At 55.6% G+C, this 18,362-nt stretch overlaps 1 protein-coding gene across 1 annotated transcript; it reads left to right on the top strand.

Annotated features, from left to right (window-relative positions):
- Positions 1-14,389: 14,389 nt before the first annotated feature.
- Positions 14,390-16,609, top strand: LOC124341758. Its single transcript, XM_046794692.1, has 3 exons — positions 14,390-14,647; positions 14,715-15,563; positions 15,620-16,609. Exons 1-3 carry the CDS (start codon positions 14,390-14,392, stop codon positions 16,607-16,609), a joined length of 2,097 nt encoding a protein of 698 aa, XP_046650648.1.
- The last annotated feature ends 1,753 nt before the right edge of the window (positions 16,610-18,362 follow it).

Here is an 18,362-nt window from a genome sequence, read left to right as displayed (position 1 = left end):
GCACGCCAGAGCACGCCAGTGCATGCCAGTGCAAACCAGTGCACGCAAGAGCACGCCAGAGCACGCTAGAGCACGCTAGAGCACGCCAGAGCACGCCACTGCACGCAAATGCACGCCAGAGCACGCCAGAGCACGCCAATGCACGCCAGTGCACGCCAATGCAAGCCAGAGCACGCCAGTGCACGCCAATGCTCGCCAGAGCACGACAGTGCATGCCAGTGCACGCGAATGCTCGCCAGTGCACGCCAGTGCACGCCAATGCACGCCAGTGCACGCCAGAGCACTCCAGTGCACGCCAATGCACGCCAGAGCACGCCAATGCACGCCAGTGCACGCCAATGCACGCCAATGCACGCCAATGCACGCCAGTGCACGCCAGAGCACGCCAGAGCACGCCAATGCACGCCAGTGCACGCCAGAGCATGCCAGAGCACGCCAGAGCACGCCAGTGCACGCCAGTTTACGCCAATGCACGCCAGAGCACGCCAATGCACGCCAGTGCACGCCAGAGCACGCCAGAGCACGCCAATGCACGCCAGTGCACGCCAGAGCATGCCAGAGCACGCCAGAGCATGCCAGAGCACGCCAGTGAACGTCAGTGCACGCCAGAGCACGCCATTGCAAGCCAATGCACGCCAGAGAACGCCAGTGCACGCCAATGCACGCCAGAGTACGCCAATGCACGCCAGTGCACGCCAGAGCACTCCAGTGCACGCCAATGCACGCCAGAGCACGCCAATGCACGCCAGTGCACGCCAGTGCACGCGAATGCTCGCCAGTGCACGCCAATGCACGCCAGTGCACGCCAGAGCACGCCATTGCAAGCCAATGCACGCCAGAGAACGCCAGTGCACGCCAAAAGCACACCAGAGCACGCCAATGCACGCCAGTGAACGCCAGAGCACGCCAGTGCACGCAAATGCACGCCAGAGCACGCCAATGCACGCTAGTGCACGCCAGTGCACGCCAGAGCACGCTAATGCATGCCAGTGCACGCCAGTGCTCGCCAATGCACGCCAGATCACGCCAATGAACGCCAGTAAACCCCAGAGCACGCCAGTGCACGCCAGTGCACGACAGAGCACGCCATTGCACGCCAGAGCACGCCAATGCACACCAGAGCACGCCAGTGCACGCCAGTTTACGCCAATGCACGCCAGAGCACGCCAATGCACGCCAGTGCACGCCAGTGCACGCCAGAGCACGCTAGAGCACGCCAGAGAACGCCAGAGCACGCCAATGCACGCCAGAGCACGCCAGAGCACGCCAGTGCACGTCAGTGCACGCCAGAGCACACCAGAGCACGCCAGAGCACGCCAATGCACGCCAATGCACGCCAAAGCCAATGCACGCCATGCACGCCAGAGCACGCCAGTGCACGCAATAGCACGCCAGAGCACGCCAGAGCACGCCAGTGCACGCCAGAGCACGCCAGTGCACGCCAGAGCACGCCAGTTCACGCCAGAGCACGCCAGAGCACGCCAGAGAACGCTAGAGCACGCCAGAGCACGCCAGTGCACGCCAGAGCACGCCAATGCACGCCAGTGCACGCCAGTGCACGCGAATGCTCGCCAGTGCACGCCAATGCACGCCAGTGCACGCCAGAGCACGCCATTGCAAGCCAATGCACGCCAGAGAACGCCAGTGCACGCCAAAAGCACACCAGAGCACGCCAATGCACGCCAGTGAACGCCAGAGCACGCCAGTGCACGCAAATGCACGCCAGAGCACGCCAATGCACGCTAGTGCACGCCAGTGCACGCCAGAGCACGCTAATGCATGCCAGTGCACGCCAGTGCTCGCCAATGCACGCCAGATCACGCCAATGAACGCCAGTAAACCCCAGAGCACGCCAGTGCACGCCAGTGCACGACAGAGCACGCCATTGCACGCCAGAGCACGCCAATGCACACCAGAGCACGCCAGTGCACGCCAGTTTACGCCAATGCACGCCAGAGCACGCCAATGCACGCCAGTGCACGCCAGTGCACGCCAGAGCACGCTAGAGCACGCCAGAGAACGCCAGAGCACGCCAATGCACGCCAGAGCACGCCAGAGCACGCCAGTGCACGTCAGTGCACGCCAGAGCACACCAGAGCACGCCAGAGCACGCCAATGCACGCCAATGCACGCCAAAGCCAATGCACGCCATGCACGCCAGAGCACGCCAGTGCACGCAATAGCACGCCAGAGCACGCCAGAGCACGCCAGTGCACGCCAGAGCACGCCAGTGCACGCCAGAGCACGCCAGTTCACGCCAGAGCACGCCAGAGCACGCCAGAGAACGCTAGAGCACGCCAGAGCACGCCAGTGCACGCCAGAGCACGCCAATGCACGCCAGTGCACGCCAGTGCACGCGAATGCTCGCCAGTGCACGCCAATGCACGCCAGTGCACGCCAGAGCACGCCATTGCAAGCCAATGCACGCCAGAGAACGCCAGTGCACGCCAAAAGCACACCAGAGCACGCCAATGCACGCCAGTGAACGCCAGAGCACGCCAGTGCACGCAAATGCACGCCAGAGCACGCCAATGCACGCTAGTGCACGCCAGTGCACGCCAGAGCACGCTAATGCATGCCAGTGCACGCCAGTGCTCGCCAATGCACGCCAGATCACGCCAATGAACGCCAGTAAACCCCAGAGCACGCCAGTGCACGCCAGTGCACGACAGAGCACGCCATTGCACGCCAGAGCACGCCAATGCACACCAGAGCACGCCAGTGCACGCCAGTTTACGCCAATGCACGCCAGAGCACGCCAATGCACGCCAGTGCACGCCAGTGCACGCCAGAGCACGCTAGAGCACGCCAGAGAACGCCAGAGCACGCCAATGCACGCCAGAGCACGCCAGAGCACGCCAGTGCACGTCAGTGCACGCCAGAGCACACCAGAGCACGCCAGAGCACGCCAATGCACGCCAATGCACGCCAAAGCCAATGCACGCCATGCACGCCAGAGCACGCCAGTGCACGCAATAGCACGCCAGAGCACGCCAGAGCACGCCAGTGCACGCCAGAGCACGCCAGTGCACGCCAGAGCACGCCAGTTCACGCCAGAGCACGCCAGAGCACGCCAGAGAACGCTAGAGCACGCCAGAGCACGCCAGTGCACGCCAGAGCACGGTAGAGCACATCAGAGAACAGCTCAGCACTTGAAGTTGCTACAATATTTATTTCTCTTGTTAAAACAATTTTTTAATTACAGGATGTGTAAATCAATGTCCAATACAGGATTTCAAGTCTATTGAATCAATAAATTTATAGCGCAATTCATGAACAAAAAGTTTTAGAAAAATGCACATCACAGCACTTGAATTTTTTAAAATTTTTTGGCGTGGCGTGCATATGGCTCATTGGCGTGCACTGGCGTGCTCTGGCGTTCATTGGCGTGCTCTAGCGTGCATTGGCGTGCACTGGCGTGCTCTGGTGTGCATGGGCGTGCTTTGGCGTGCTCTGGCGTGCACTGACGTGCACTGGCGTGCATTGGCGTGCTCTGGCGTGCTCTGGCGTGCTCTGGCGTGCACTGGCGTGTATTGGCGTGCTCTGGCGTGCATTGGCGTGCATTGGCGTGCTCTGGCGTGCTCTGGCGTGCTCTGGCGTGCTCTGGCGTGCACTGGCGTGCATTGGCGTGCTCTGGCGTGCATTGGCGTGCATTGGTGTGCTCTGGCGTTCACTGGCGTGCTCTGGCCTGCTGTAGCGTGCTCTGGCGTGTTCTGGCGTGCTCCTGCGAGCTCTGGCGTGCACTGACGTGCACTGGCGTGCACTGACGTGCACTGACGTGCATTGGCGTGCTCTGGCGTGCATTGGCGTGCACAGGCGTGCACTGGCATGCAATGGCCTGCTCTGGCGTGCACAGGCGAGCTCTGGTGTGCTCTGGCGTGCACTGGAGTGCTTTGGCGTGCTCTGGCGTGCACTGGCGTGGTCTGGCGTGGTCTGGCGTGGTCTGGCGTGCACTGGCATGCACTGGCGTGCTCTGGCGTGCACTGGCATGCACTTGCGTGCTCTGGCGTGCTCTGGCGTGCACTGGCGTGCTCTGGCGTGCTCTGGCGTGCACTTGCTTGCTCTGTCGTGCACTGGCGTGCACTGGCGTGCTCTGGCATGCTCTGCTATGCAGAACTCAAGTGCTTGACAATAGAACTCCACTACCCGACAAAAGAAGTCAAATAACTTGAAAAATTAAAAAAAAATTCAAGTGCTGTGATGTGCGTTTTTCTAAAACTTTTTGTTCGTGAATTGCTCTATAAATTTATTGATTCAATAGACTTGAAATGGTGTATTGGACATTGATTTACACATCCTGTAATTAAAAAATGGTTTTAACAAGAGAAATAAATATTATAGCAACTTCAAGTGGTGAGCTGTTCTCTGCTGTGCTCTACCGTGCTCTGGCGTTCTCTGGCGTGCACTGGCATGCACTGGCGTGCTTTGGCGTGCACTGGCATGCACTGGCGTGCATTGGTGTGCTCTGGCGTGCTCTGGCGTGCTTTGGCGTGCACTTGCGTGCTTTGGCGTGCTCTGGCTGCTCTGGCGTGGTCTGGCGTGGTCTGGCGTGGTCTGGCGTGCACTGGCGTGCATTTTTGTGCTTTGGCGTGCATTGGCGTGCACTGGCGTGCACTGGCGTGCACTGACGTGCTTTGGCGTGCATTGGCGTGCTCTGGCGTGCCCTGGCGTGCCCTGGTGTGCTCTGGCGTGCTCTGGCGTGCTCTGGCGTGCACTGGCATGCACTGGCGTGCTCTGGCGTGCACTGGCATGCACTTGCGTCCTCTGGCGTGCTCTGGCGTGCACTTGCGTGCACTTGCGTGCTCTGTCGTGCACTGGCGTGCACTGGCGTGCTCTGGCGTGCTCTGTTATGCAGAACTCAAGTGCTTGACAATAGAACTCCACTACCCGACAAAAGAACTCAAATAACTTGAAAAATTTTAAAAAATTCAAGTACTGTGATGTGCGTTTTTCTAAAACTTTTTGTTCATGAATTGCTCTATAAATTTATTGATTCAATAGACTTGAAATGGTGTATTGGACATTGATTTACACATCCTGTAATTAAAAAATGGTTTTAACAAGAGAAATAAATATTATAGCAACTTTAAGTGCAGAGCTGTTCTCTGCTGGGCTCTACCGTGCTCTGGCGTGAACTGGCATGCACTGGCGTGTACTGGCGTGCTCTGGGGTGCTCTGGCGTGCTCTGGCGTGCACTGGCGTGCTCAGGCGTGCTCTGGCGTGCTCTGGTGTGCACTAGCGTGCTCTGGCGGGCATTGGCGTGTATTGGCGTGCTCTGGCGTGCATTGGCGTGCACTGGCGTGCTCTGGCGTGCAGTGGCGTGCATTGGTGTGCTGTGGCGTGCACTGGCGTGCACTGGCGTGCTCTGAGTTTATTGGCATGCACTGGCGTGCATTGGCGTGCATTGGCGTGTTCTGGCGTGCATTGGCGTGCACTGGCGTGCACTGGCGTGCTCTGGCGTGCTCTGCTATGCAGAACTCAAGTGCTTGACAATAGAACTCCACTACCCGACAAAAGAACTCAAATAACTAGAAAAATTTTAAAAAATTCAAGTGCTGTGATGTGCGTTTTTCTAAAACTTTTTGTTCATGAATTGCCCTATAAATTTATTGATTCAATAGACTTGAAATGTTGTATTGGACATTGATTTACACATCCTGTAACTAAAAAATGGTTTTAACAAGAGAAATAAATATTATAGCAACGTCAAGTGGTGAGCTGTGCTCTGCTGTGCTCTACCGTGCTCTGGCGTGCTCTGGCGTGCACTGGCATGCACTGGCGGGCTCTGGCGTGCACTGGCATGCACTGGCGTGCACTGGTGTGCACTGGTGGCTCTGGTGTGCTCTGGCGTGCACTGGAGTGCTTTGGCGTGCTCTGGCGTGCACTGGCGTGGTCTGGCGTGGTCTGGCGTGGTCTGGCGTGCACTGGCGTGCATTGGCGTGCTTTGGCGTGCATTGACGTGCACTGGCGACTGACGTGCTTTGGCGTGCATTGGCGTACTCTGGCGTGTCCTGGTGTGTACTGGCGTGCACTGGCGTGCTCTGGCGTGCACTGGCATGCACTGCAGTGCTCTGGCGTGCACTGGCATGCACTTGCGTGCTCTGGCGTGCTCACTCAAGTGCTTGACAATAGAACTCCACTACCCGACAAAAGAAGTCAAATAACTTGAAAAATTTAAAAAAAATTCAAGTGCTGTGATGTGCGTTTTTCTAAAACTTTTTGTTCGTGAATTGCTCTATAAATTTATTGATTCAATAGACTTGAAATGGTGTATTGGACATTGATTTACACATACTGTAATTAAAAAATGGTTTTAACAAGAGAAATAAATATTATAGCAACTTTAAGAGCTGAGCTGTTCTCTGCTGGGCTCATCTGTGCTCTGGCGTGAACTGGCATGCACTGGCGTGTACTGGCGTGCTCTGGCGTGCTCTTTCGTGCTCTGGCGTAAACTGGCGTGCTCTGGCGTGCTCTGGCGTGCACTAGCGTGCTCTGGTGGGCATTGGCGTTCATTGGCGTGCTCTGGAGTGCATTGGCGTGCACTGGCGTGCTCTAACGTGCTTTGGCGTTCTCTGGCGTGGTCTGGCGTGCATTTGCTTGCTTTGGCGTGCATTCGCGTACTCTGGCGTACTCTGGCGTGCACTGGCCTGCACTGACGTGCTCTGGCGTGCATTGGCGTGCTCCGGCGTGCGTTGGCGTGCACTGGTGTGCACTGGCGTGCTCTGGCGTGCTCTGGCGTGCACTGGCATGCACTGGCGTGCTCTGGCGTGCACTGTCGTGCTCTGGCGTGCTCTGGCGTGCTCTAGCGTGCTCTGCTATGCAACACTCAAGTGCTTGACAATAGAACTTCACTACCCGACAAAAGAACTCAAATAACTTGAAAAATTTTAAAAAATTCAAGTGCCGTGATGTGCGTTTTTCTAAAACTTTTTGTTCATGAATTGCCCTATAAATTTATTGATTCAATAGACTTGAAATGGTGTATTGGACATTGATTTACACATCCTGTAATTAAAAAATGGTTTTAACGAGAGAAATAAATATTATAGCAACTTCAAGTTTTGAGCTGTTCTCTGCTGTGCTCTACCGTGCTTTGGCGTTCTCTGGCGTGCACTGGCTTGCACTGGCGTGCTCTGGCGTTGACTGGTGTGCTCTGGCGTGCTCTGGCGTTCTCTGGCGTGCACTGGCGTGCTTTGGCGTGCTCTGGCGTGCTCTGGCGTGCTCTGACGTGGTCTGGCGTGGTCTGGCGTGCACTGGCGTGCATTTGCGTGCTTTGGCGTGCATTGGCGTGCACTGGCGTACACTGGCGTGCACTGGCGTGTACTGACGTTCTTTGGCGTGCATTGGCGTGCTCTGGCGTGCCCTGGCGTGCCCTGGTGTGCACTGGCGTGCTCTGGCTTGCTCTGGCGTGCACTGGCATGCACTGGCGTGCACTGGCATGCACTGGCGTGCTCTGGTGTGCACTGGCATGCACTTGCGTGCTCTGGCGTGCTCTGGCATGCACTGGCGTGCTCTGGCGTGCACTTGCGTGCTCTGTCGTGCACCTTCGTGCACTGGCGTGCTCTGGCGTGCTCTGCTATGCAGAACTCAAGTGCTTGACAATAGAACTCCACTACCCGACAAAAGAACTCAAATAACTTGAAAAATTTTAAAAAATTCAAGTGCTGTGATGTGCGTTTTTCTAAAACTTTTTGTTCATGAATTGCTCTATAAATTTATTGATTCAATCACGCCAGAGCACGCCAGATAACGCCAGTGCATGCAAGTGCACGCCAGAGCACGCCAATGCACGCAAATGCACGCCAGTGCACGCCAGAGCACGCCAATGCACGCCAGAGCAAGCCAGAGCACGCCAGTGGATGCCAGTGTACGCCAGAGCACGCCAGTGCATGCCAGTGCACGCCAGTGCACGCCAATAGAGCACGCCAGTGCACGCCAGTGCACGCCAGAGCACGCCAGTGCACGCCAGAGCAAGCCAGAGCAAGCCAGAGCAAGCCAGAGCACGCCAGTGCATGCCAGTGTACGCCAGAGCACGCCAGAACACGCCAGTGCATGCAAGTGCACGCCAGAGTGCGCCAGTGCACGCAAATGCACGCCAGTGCACGCCAGAGCACGCCAGTGCACGCCAGTGCACAACACAGCAAGGTAGAGCACAGCAGAGAACAGCTCAGCACTTGAAGTTGCTATAATATTTATTTCTCTTGTTAAAACCATTTTTTAATTACAGGATGTGTAAATCAATGTCAAATACACCATTTCAAGTCTATTGAATCAATAAATTTATAGAGCAATTCATGAACAAAAAGTTTTAGAAAAACGCACATCACAGCACTTGAATTTTTTAAAATTTTGCAAGTTATTTGAGTTCTTTTTCCGGGTGGTGGAGTTCTATTGTCAAGCACTTGAGTTCTGCATAGCAGAGCACGCAAGAGCACGACAGTGCACGCCAGTGCAAGCCAGAGCACGACAGAGCACGCCAGAGCACGCCAATGCACGCCAGTTGACGCCAGAGCACGCCAGTGCGCACTAATGCACGCCAGAGCACGCCAGAGCACGTCAGAGCACGCCAGTGCACGCCAGTGCATTCCAGTGCACGCCAGAGCACGCCAGAGCACGCCAGAGCACGCCAGAGCACGCAAGTGCACGCCAATGCACGCTAGAGCACGCCAGTGCACGCCAGAGCATGCCAGAGCACGCCAATGCACGCCAGAGCAAGCCAGAGCACGCCAGCGCATGCCAGTGTACGCAAGAGCCCGCCCGTGCATGCCAGTGCACGCCAGAGCACGCCAATAGAGCACGCCAGTGCACGCCAGAGCACGCCAGAGCACGCCAGAGCAAGCCAGAGCAAGCCAGAGCACGCCAATGCATGCCAGTGCACGCCAGAGCACGCCAGTGCATGCCAGTGCACGCCAGAGCACGCCAGAGCATGCCAGTGCACGCCAGAGCACGCCAGTGCATGCCAGTGCACGCCAGAGCACGCCAGAGCACACCAGTTCACGCAAGAGCACGCCAGAGAACGCCAGAGCACGCCAGAGCACGCCAGAGCACGCCAGTGCACGCCAATGCACGCCAGAGCACGCTAGTGCACGCCAATGCACGCCAGAGCACGCCAATGCACGCCAGAGCAAGCCAGAGCACGCCAGTGCATGCCAGTGTACGCAAGAGCACGCCCGTGCATGCCAGTGCACGCCAGAGCACGCCAATAGAGCACGCCAGTGCACGCCAGTGCACGCCAGTGCACGCCAATATACGCCAGTGCACGCCAGTGCACGCCAATGCACGCCAGTGCACGCCAGTGCAGGCCAGAGCACGAAAGTGCACGCCAATGCACGCCAGAGCACGCCAGTTCACGCCAGAGCACGCCAGAGCACGCCAGAGCACGCCAGTACAGGCCAGTGCATGCCAGTTCACGCCAGAGCACGGTAGAGCCCAGCAGAGAACAGCTCAGCACTTAAAGTTGCCATAATATTTATTTCTCTTGTTAAAACCATTTTTTAATTACAGGATGTGTAAATCAATGTCCAATACACCATTTCAAGTCTATTAAATCAATAAATTTTTTAGAGCAATTCATGAACAAAAAGTTTTAGAAAAACGCACATCACAGCACTTGAATTTTTTAAAATTTTTCAAGTTATTTGAATTCTTTTGTCGGGTAGTGGAGTTCTATTGTCCAGCACTTGAGTTCTGCATAGCAGAGCACGCCAGAGCACGCCAGTGCACGCCAGAGCACTCCACAGCACGCCAGAGAACGCCAGAGCATGCCAATGCACACCAGTGCACGCCAGAGCAGGCCAGAGCAAGCCAGTGCAGGTCAGTGCTCACCAGAGCACGCCAGAGCACGCCAATGCACTCCAGAGCACGCTAGTGCACGCCAGAGCATGCCAATGTACGCCAGTGCACGCCAGAGCACGCCAGTGCACGTCAGTGCACGCCAGAGCACGCCAGTGCACGCCAGAGCACGCCAGTTCACGCTAATGCACGCCAGAGCACGCCAGAGCACGCCAGTGCACGCCAGTGCACGCCAGAGCACGCCAGAGCACGCAAGTGCATGCCAGTGCACGCCAGAGCACGCCAGTGCATGCCAGTGCACGCCAGAGCAAGCCAGAGCACGCCAGTGCACGCCAGTGCACGCCAATGCACGCCAATGCACGCCAATGCACGCCAGAGCACGCCAATGCACGCCAGAGCACGTCAGTGCAGGCCAGTGCACGCCAGAGAACGCCAGAGTACGCGAATGCACGCAAAAGGCACGCAAATGCATGCCAGTGCACGCCAGAGAACGCCAAAGCACGTTAGAGCACGCCAGTGCACGCCAATGCACGCCAGAAAACGCCAATGCACGCCAATACACGCCAGTGCACGCCAATGCACTCTAGAGCACGCCAGTGCACGCCAATGCACGCCAGAGCACGCCAATGCATGCCAGTGCACGCCAATGCACGCCAGAGCACGCCAATGCACGCCAATGCCCGCCAGAGCACGCTGGTGCACGCCAGAGCACGCCAGAGCACGCCAGAGCACGCCAGAGCACGCCAGTGCACGCCAGAGCACGAAAGAACACGCCAGAGCACGCCAGTACACGCCAGTGCATGCCAGTTCACGCCAGAGCACGGAAGAGCCCAGCAGAGAACAGCTCAGCACTTAAAGTTGCTATAATATTTATTTCTGTTGTTAAAACCATTTTTTAATTACAGGATGTGTAAATCAATGTCCAATACACAATTTCAAGTCTATTGAATCAATAAATTTATAGGGCAATTCATGAACAAAAAGTTTTAGAAAAACGCACTTCACAGCATTTGAATTTTTTAAAATTTTTAAAGTTATTTGAGTTCTTTTGTCGGGTAGTAGAGTTTTATTGTCAAGCACTTGAGTTCTGCATAGCAGAGCACGCCAGAGCACGCCAGTGATTTTTAGTGCACGCCAGAGCACGCCAGTTCATGCCGGTGCACGCCAGAGCACGCCAGTGCATGGCGGTGCACGCCAGAGCACGCCAGAGCATGCCAGTGCATGCCAGTGCACGCCAGTGCACGCAAGAGCACGCCAGTGCACGCCAGTGCACGCCAGAGTACGCCAGTACACGCCAATGCATGTCAATGCACGTCAAAGCACGCAAATGCACGCCAGTGCACGCCAGATTACGCCAGAGCACGTCAGAGCACGCCAGTGCATGCCAGAGCACGCCAGTGCACGCCAGAGCAAGCCAGAGCACGCCAGAGCACGCCAGAGAACGCAAGTGCACGCCAATGCACGCCAGAGCACAACAGTGCACGCCAGAGCATGCCAGAGCACGCCACTGCACGTCAGTGCACGCCAGTGCACGTCAGTGCACGCAAGAGCACGCCAGCGCACGGCAGAACACGCCAGAGCACGCCAGAGCAAGCTAGAGCACGCAACAGCACGCCAGTGCACGCCAGAGCACGCCAGAGCACGCCAATGCACGTCAGTGCACGCCAGAGCACGCAAGTGCACGCCAATGCACGCCAGAGCACGTCAATGCACGCCAGTGCACGCCAGAGAACGCCAATGCACGCCAATGCACGCCAGAGCACGCCAATGCACGCCAGTGCACGCCAGAGCACGCCAGTGCACGCCAGAGCAACCCAGTGCACGCCAGTTTACGCCAGAGCACGCCAGAGCACGCCAGAGCCCGCCAATGCACGCCAGAGCATGCCAGTGCACGCCAATGCACGCCAGAGCACGCCAATGCACGCCAGTGCACGCCAGAGCACGCCAGTGCACGCCAGAGCACGCAAATGCACGCCAGAGCACGCAAGTGAACGCCAGAGCACGCCAGAGCACGCTAGAGCACGCCAGAGCACGCCAGTGCACGCCAGAGCACGCCAGAGCACGCCAGTGCACTTTAATGCACACCAGAGCACGCCAGAGCACGCCAGTGCACGCCAGAGCACGCCAGAGCACGCCAGAGCACGCCAGAGCACGCCAGTGCACGCCAGTGCACGTCAGTGCACGCCAGAGCACGCCAGAGCACGGTAGAGCCCAGCAGAGAACAGCTCAGCACTTAAAGTTGCTATAATATTTATTTCTCTTGTTAAAACCATTTTTTAATTACAGGATGTGTAAATCAATGTCCAATACACCATTTCAAGTCATGCCAGAGCACGCCAATGCACGCCAGAAAACGCCAGAGCACGCCAGAGCACGCCAGTGCACACCAGTTCACGCCAATGAACACCAGAGCACGCCAGAGCACGCCAGAGCACGTTAGAGCACGCCAGTGCACGTCAGTGCACACTAAAGAACGCCAGAGCACGCCAGAGCACGCCAGTTCACGCTAGAGCACGCCAGAGGACGCTAGAGCACGCCAGTACACGCCAGAGCACGCCAGTGCACGCCAATGCACGCCAGTGCACGCCAATGCACGCCAGTGCACGCCAATGCACGCCAGTGCACGCCAGAGCACGACAGAGCATGCCAGTGCACTCCAATGCACGCCAGAGCACGCCAATGCACGCCAGTGCACGCCAGAGCACGCCAGAGCACGCCAATGCACGCCAATGCACGCCAGAGAACGCCAATGCACGCCAGTGCACGTCAGAGAACGCCAGTGCACGCCAATGCACTCCATAGCACGCCAGTGTACGCCAATGCCCACCGGAGCACGCCAGTGCACGCGAGTGAACGCCAATGCACGCCAATGCACGCCAGAGCACGCCAATGCACGCCAGTGCACGCCAGAGCACGCCAGAGCACACCAGAGCACGCCAGTGCACGCCAGAGCACGCTAGTGCACGCCAGAGCACGCCAGTGCACGCCAGAGCAAGCCAGAGCACGCCAGAGCACGCCAGAGCACGCAAGTGCACGCCAATGCACGGTAAAGCATGCCAGTGCACACCAGTGCACGCCAGGGCACGCCAGAGCACGTCATTGCACGGCAGTGCACGCCAGAGCACGTCATTGCACGCCAATGCCCGCCATAGCACGCTAGTGCACGCCAGAGCACGCCAGAGCACGCCAGAGCACGCCAGAGCACGCCAGTACACGCCAGTACACGCCAGTGCATTCCAGTTCACGCCAGAGCACGGTAGAGCCCAGCAGAGAACAGCTCAGCACTTAAAGTTGCTATAATATTTATTTCTCTTGTTAAAACCATTTTTTAATTACAGGATGTGTAAATCAATGTCCAATACACCATTTCAAGTCTATTGAATCAATAAATTTATAGAGCAATTCATGAACAAAAAGTTTTAGAAAAACGCAAATCACAGCACTTGAATTTTTTAATATTTTTCAAGTTATTTGAGTTTTTTTGTCGGGTAGTGGAGTTCTATTGTCAAGCACTTGAGTTCTGCATAGCAGAGCACGCCAGAGCACGCCAGTGCACGCCAGTGCATGACAGAGCACGCCAGTGCACGCCAGTGCACGCCAGAGCACGCCAGTGCACGCCAGAGCACGCCAGAGCACGCAAATGCATGCCAGTGCACGCAAGAGCACGCCAGTGCATGCCAGTGCACGCCAGAGCACGCCAGAGCACGCCAGTGCACACCAGTGCACGCCAGGGCACGCCAGAGCACGCCAATGCACGCCAAAGAACGTCAGTGCACGCCAGTGCACGCCCAGTGTACGCCAGTAAACGCCAATGCACGCCAAAGCACGCAAATTCACGCCAGTGCACGCCAGAGCACGCCAGAGCACGCCAGACCACGCCAGAGCACGCCAGAGCACGCCAATGCACGCCAGTGCACGCCAGAGCACGCCAGAGCACGCCAGAGCACACCAGTTCACGCCAGTGCATGCCAGTGCACGCCAGAGCACGCCAATGCACGCCAGAGCACGCCAATGCACGCCAATGCCCGCCAGAGCACGCTAGTGCACGCCAGAGCACGCCAGAGCACGCCAGAGCACGCCACGTCATACGCCATCTGGTGGCGCCACTTCTGGCTGCACCTCTTCACAGTCTCTGCTTTTAGTCACAGTTTTTAAAGTTTTTCTTCATCTTTCGTCTTTGTGTTTGTGTGGACTTGACTAAACTTGTTGTCGTGCATTCGCTGAACCAAGTTTCAAATTTTTATGTGCTGTGTGAGTTTTTCTATGAGTGATAGTCCTTCTCCCTGTAGCTGCCATGCCCATTGTTTACAGTCGGTCTGAGATACTTGCTTGTCGCCCGCGGCAATGCCCTAAGTTATCTCTATCTCTTCACAGCTATCGACTTCTTCGGCTTCGTTGTCTCCTGACTCGACTTCGTACATCTCGTTCAGTGAAACGTAGGCGTCGAGTTGGCACTCGTTTCTGTCTCATCAATACTGGCTCTGTAGTCAACAAACTCGAGTCTTTCACCACCGTTTTCAGTGATCATTCTCCTGATGTCGTTGCACTGACGGAAACCTGGCTCACTCATGACAATGGGGACCAGATTCTTTCAACGATGGTTCCTGGTGGATTTTCGTTCATCCAGGTACCTCGACCTAGCTCCCGGCGCGGTGGTGGTGTCGCTGTCGTCTTCAAGTCAACTATTGCTGCCACTCTTGTTGCCGACTCGCAGGCTTACGATTCGTTCGAGCACATGGACGTTCGTCTCAAGTTTGGCAATCGAACCCTACGCCTGTTAGTTGTCTACCGTCCACCGAGGTGCTCGGAAAGTGATTTCCTCCGTGATTTCTCCCTTGTTCTAGAGATACTCTTAGTAAACCCGCGATGACGTGCTGATTGTTGGCGATTTCAATCTTCACGTTGACGATGAACATGACCAGTATGGTCGTTCGTTCATGTCTCTCATTGACTCATGTGGTCTGCAACAGCACGTTGTTGGCCCCACCCATGAGCGCAGTGCCACGCACAAGCGCCACACTCTTGATCTCGTCCTCTCTCGTCAGCGCAATCATCTTGTCTCCAAAGTGTGTGTTGGTCCCCGCGTTATCAGTGATCACCATCCAGTGTTGTGTGTCCTCGACCTTCATCCTCCTCGGTGGCTCACCAAGAAGCTCCTGACTCGCTCGCTGAAATCTATCGATTGGGATAAATTTGCTACTGCGATCGCCAACCTGCCTCTTCTCTCTGCGCCTTCCGACAACCTCGACGGACTTGTTGAGCAATACAATAATGGTTTACGTGCAGTGCTTGATCTTCATGCTCCTGTCCGGACCCGAACTGTAACTCTTCGGCCTGTCAACCGCTGGATGACGTCTGAGATTCTTGACACTAAGACGAAGCTTCGTCATTTTGAGCGCTGTTGGCGTTCTCGTCAGCTGGCGATTGATTTTGAAATTTTCCAGACTCATCTGCTCACCTACTCGGAGATGCTCAAGGCTGCTCGAACTCTTTTTTTCTCCACTGAAGTCCGTCAGTGTCGAGGTGACATGCGCGCATTATATCGTCTCGTCGGTGACCTCATGGGATCAACGACCAAGCCATCACTTCCCACTCGCTCGAGTGATCAAGAAGTTGCAGACGACCTGAACCAGTTTTTCTGCTCCAAGGTCTCTGCTCTCACATCGCGCTTTCACTCCGACACCGATTCTCCTCGTCGCTCACCACGACCAGCTACCAGCTCCTTCGTCTCCATTCATGGACACGACATGCAGCTGCTCCGCTTTGTCCCGGTTTCGAGCGACGATGTTACTAAACTCATCAACTCTTCCAAAACGACGTCCTGCAGCCTCGATCCTCTTCCACACCACTGGTGAAAAAATTTGTCCACCTTCTCACCGGTCCGATCTCTCTCATCATCAACTTATCCATCACTACTGGCTGCTTTCCTTCCACCTTGAAGCATGCTGTCATCACACCCCTCATCAAGAAGCCTGGACTTGACCCTGAGGATCTCGCCAACCATCGGCCGATTGCTGGACTCTCCTTTCTTTCGAAGCTGATTGAACGTGTAGTCCACCGCCAACTCTCTACTCATCTCGGGGCTTTCAACCTTCTTCCTGATCGTCAGTCTGCCTATCGCACAAATTACTCCACTGAGACTGCGCTTCTTGGACTCTACAATGACCTTCTCTGCACTGTCGACGCCGGTCAGGCCACCGCCGTTTGCTTCCTTGATCTGACAGCTGCCTTTGATACCATCGATCACACCATTCTTCTCGACTCTCTTTCAACTCGTTGTGGCGTTGCAGCTGATGCCTTACTCTGGTTTGCATCTTACCTTTCTGGTCGCACCCAGTGTGTTCGTGTTGGTGACTGCTTCTCCTCGAGTGTTCCAGTTCCTTATGGTGTTCCTCAAGGCTCTGTCAATGGTGCAATCCTTTTTATTCTTCTAGTCTCTGCCCTTCCTGAGCAAACCGAAACCGATGGTGTGATCATTGATCAATATTCTGATGACACAAATGGCCGAATCACTTTCCAACTACACTCTAAAACCAACCATTCTGACCAACAGGCTGCTATTGCAAACCTTAGTCACTGGACTTGTCGCACTGATCGATGGCTTTTTGATCAACACGTCATCCTCAACCTTTCTAAGTGTCTCTTCTTTTACGCCATCTCCCCTCATCAAGACCACAAACTTGCCCCTCTACCGTTGGAAATGGGCTCCAGCATTCTTCAACCGTCCGCTGAAGTCAAACACCTTGGCGTTTATTTTGATTCTCATCTTTCGATGTTCTCCCACATTCGCAATGTTTGTCGGTCCTCCTTCAAGTAGTTTAATGTCAAATCATATAAATCACCCCTTCCACCTCGTAGATAAAAGCCCTTTCACTTGTGGCGTATTGGCAAAGTTCGGCGCTTTCTTGATCCTCTTACTACTAAGTGCCTTGTTCAGTCTCTCGTCCTCTCTCGTGTTGACTATGCCTGTTCTCTCTTCGTTGGTCTTCCTAGCACTTTGCTCTCTAAGCTGCAGCGCGTGATAAACGCTTCCGCTCGTCTCATTCTTCGTGTGAGGAAGAGAGACAGCATTCGTTCCCATCTGCGCTCCCTTAATTGGCTCTGTGTTAACGACAGAATCACTTTTCGTATTGCCACCTTGACCTATCGCTGTTTAAATGGCTCCGCACCTTCTTACCTGTCTCGTCTAATAATTCCTCTAGAAAACTCACGCAGCCTACGCTCATCTTCATCTGCTCTACTTCGCGTTCCTCGCACTCGCCATGTTAATCTTGGTGATCGATCTTTTGCAAAGGTCGCTCCATCCATCTGGAACCGACTCCCTCTTGCTGTTCGTAATGCCACCACACTCCCCAAGTTTCGCTCTCTTTTATTCAAACACCTTTTCGATTGATGTGTCTTATGCTTTTTCTGTGACTTTTTACCCTGACTGTACTTTCCGCGTCATTAGAACTTAATTTGGATAATGCGCGTTATAAATAAATCAAATCAAATCAAATCAAGCCAGTACACGCCAGTGCATTCCAATTCACGCCAGAGCACGGTAGAGCCCAGCAGAGAACAGCTCAGCACTTAAAGTTGCTATAATATTTATTTCTCTTGTTAAAACCATTTTTTTATTACAGGATGTGTAAATCAATGTCCAATACACCATTTCAAGTCTATTGAATCAATAAATTTATAGGGCAATTCATGAACAAAAAGTTTTAGAAAAACGCACATCACAGCACTTGAATTTTTTAAAATTTTTCAAGTTATTTGAGTTCTTTTGTCGGGTAGTGAAGTTCTATTGTCAAGCACTTGAGTTCTGCATAGCAGAGCACGCCAGAGCACGCCAGTGCACGCCAGAGCACTCCACAGCACGCCAGAGAACGCCAGAGCACGCCAATGCACACCAGTGCACGTTAGAGCAGGCCAGAGCAAGCCAGTGCAGGTCAGTGCTCACCAGAGCACGCCAGAGCACGCCAATGCACGGCAGAGCACGCCAATGCACGCCAGTGCACGCCAGAGCATGCCAATGCACGCCAGTGCACGCCAGAGCATGCCAGTGCACGTCAGTGCACGCCAGAGCACGCCAGTGCACGTCAGTGCACGCCAGAGCACGCCAGTTCACGTTAAAGCACGCCACAGCACGCCAGAGCACGCCAGTGCACGCCAGTGCACGCCAGTGCACGTCAGTGCACGCCAGAGCACACCAGAGGACGCCAGAGCACGTTAGAGCACGCCAGTGCACGCCAATGCACGCCAGAACACGCCAATGCACGCCAATGCACGCCAGTGCACGCCAATGCACTCCAGAGTACGCCAGTGCACGCCAATGCACGCCAGAGCACGCCAATGCACGCCAGTGCACGCCAGAGCACGCCAGTGCACGCCAATGCACGCCAGAGCACGCCAATGCGCGCCAATGCCCGCCAGAGCACGCTAGTGCACGCCAGAGCACGCCAGAGCACGCCAGAGCACGCCAGTGCACGCCAGAGCACGCCAGAGCACGCCAGAGCACGCCAGTACACGCCAGTGCATGCCAGTTCACGCCAGAGCACAGTAGAGCCCAGAAGGGTTCAGCTCAG

This window comes from Daphnia pulicaria, chromosome 6 (assembly GCF_021234035.1).
Source record: "Daphnia pulicaria isolate SC F1-1A chromosome 6, SC_F0-13Bv2, whole genome shotgun sequence".
Classification (NCBI taxonomy): domain Eukaryota; kingdom Metazoa; phylum Arthropoda; class Branchiopoda; order Diplostraca; family Daphniidae; genus Daphnia; species Daphnia pulicaria.
This window is presented reverse-complemented; position numbering and strand designations above follow the sequence as displayed.

Excerpts from the sequence above, each read along its gene's own strand:
- LOC124341758 (XM_046794692.1), top strand. The coding sequence starts at position 14,390 with ATGGTTCCTGGTGGATTTTCGTTCATCCAGGTACCTCGACCTAGCTCC. Across the intron at positions 14,648-14,714 it reads TTGTTCTAGAGATACTCTTA|TATGGTCGTTCGTTCATGTC; the intron begins GTAAACCCGCGA and ends GAACATGACCAG. Across the intron at positions 15,564-15,619 it reads AGCTGCTCCGCTTTGTCCCG|CCTCGATCCTCTTCCACACC; the intron begins GTTTCGAGCGAC and ends GACGTCCTGCAG.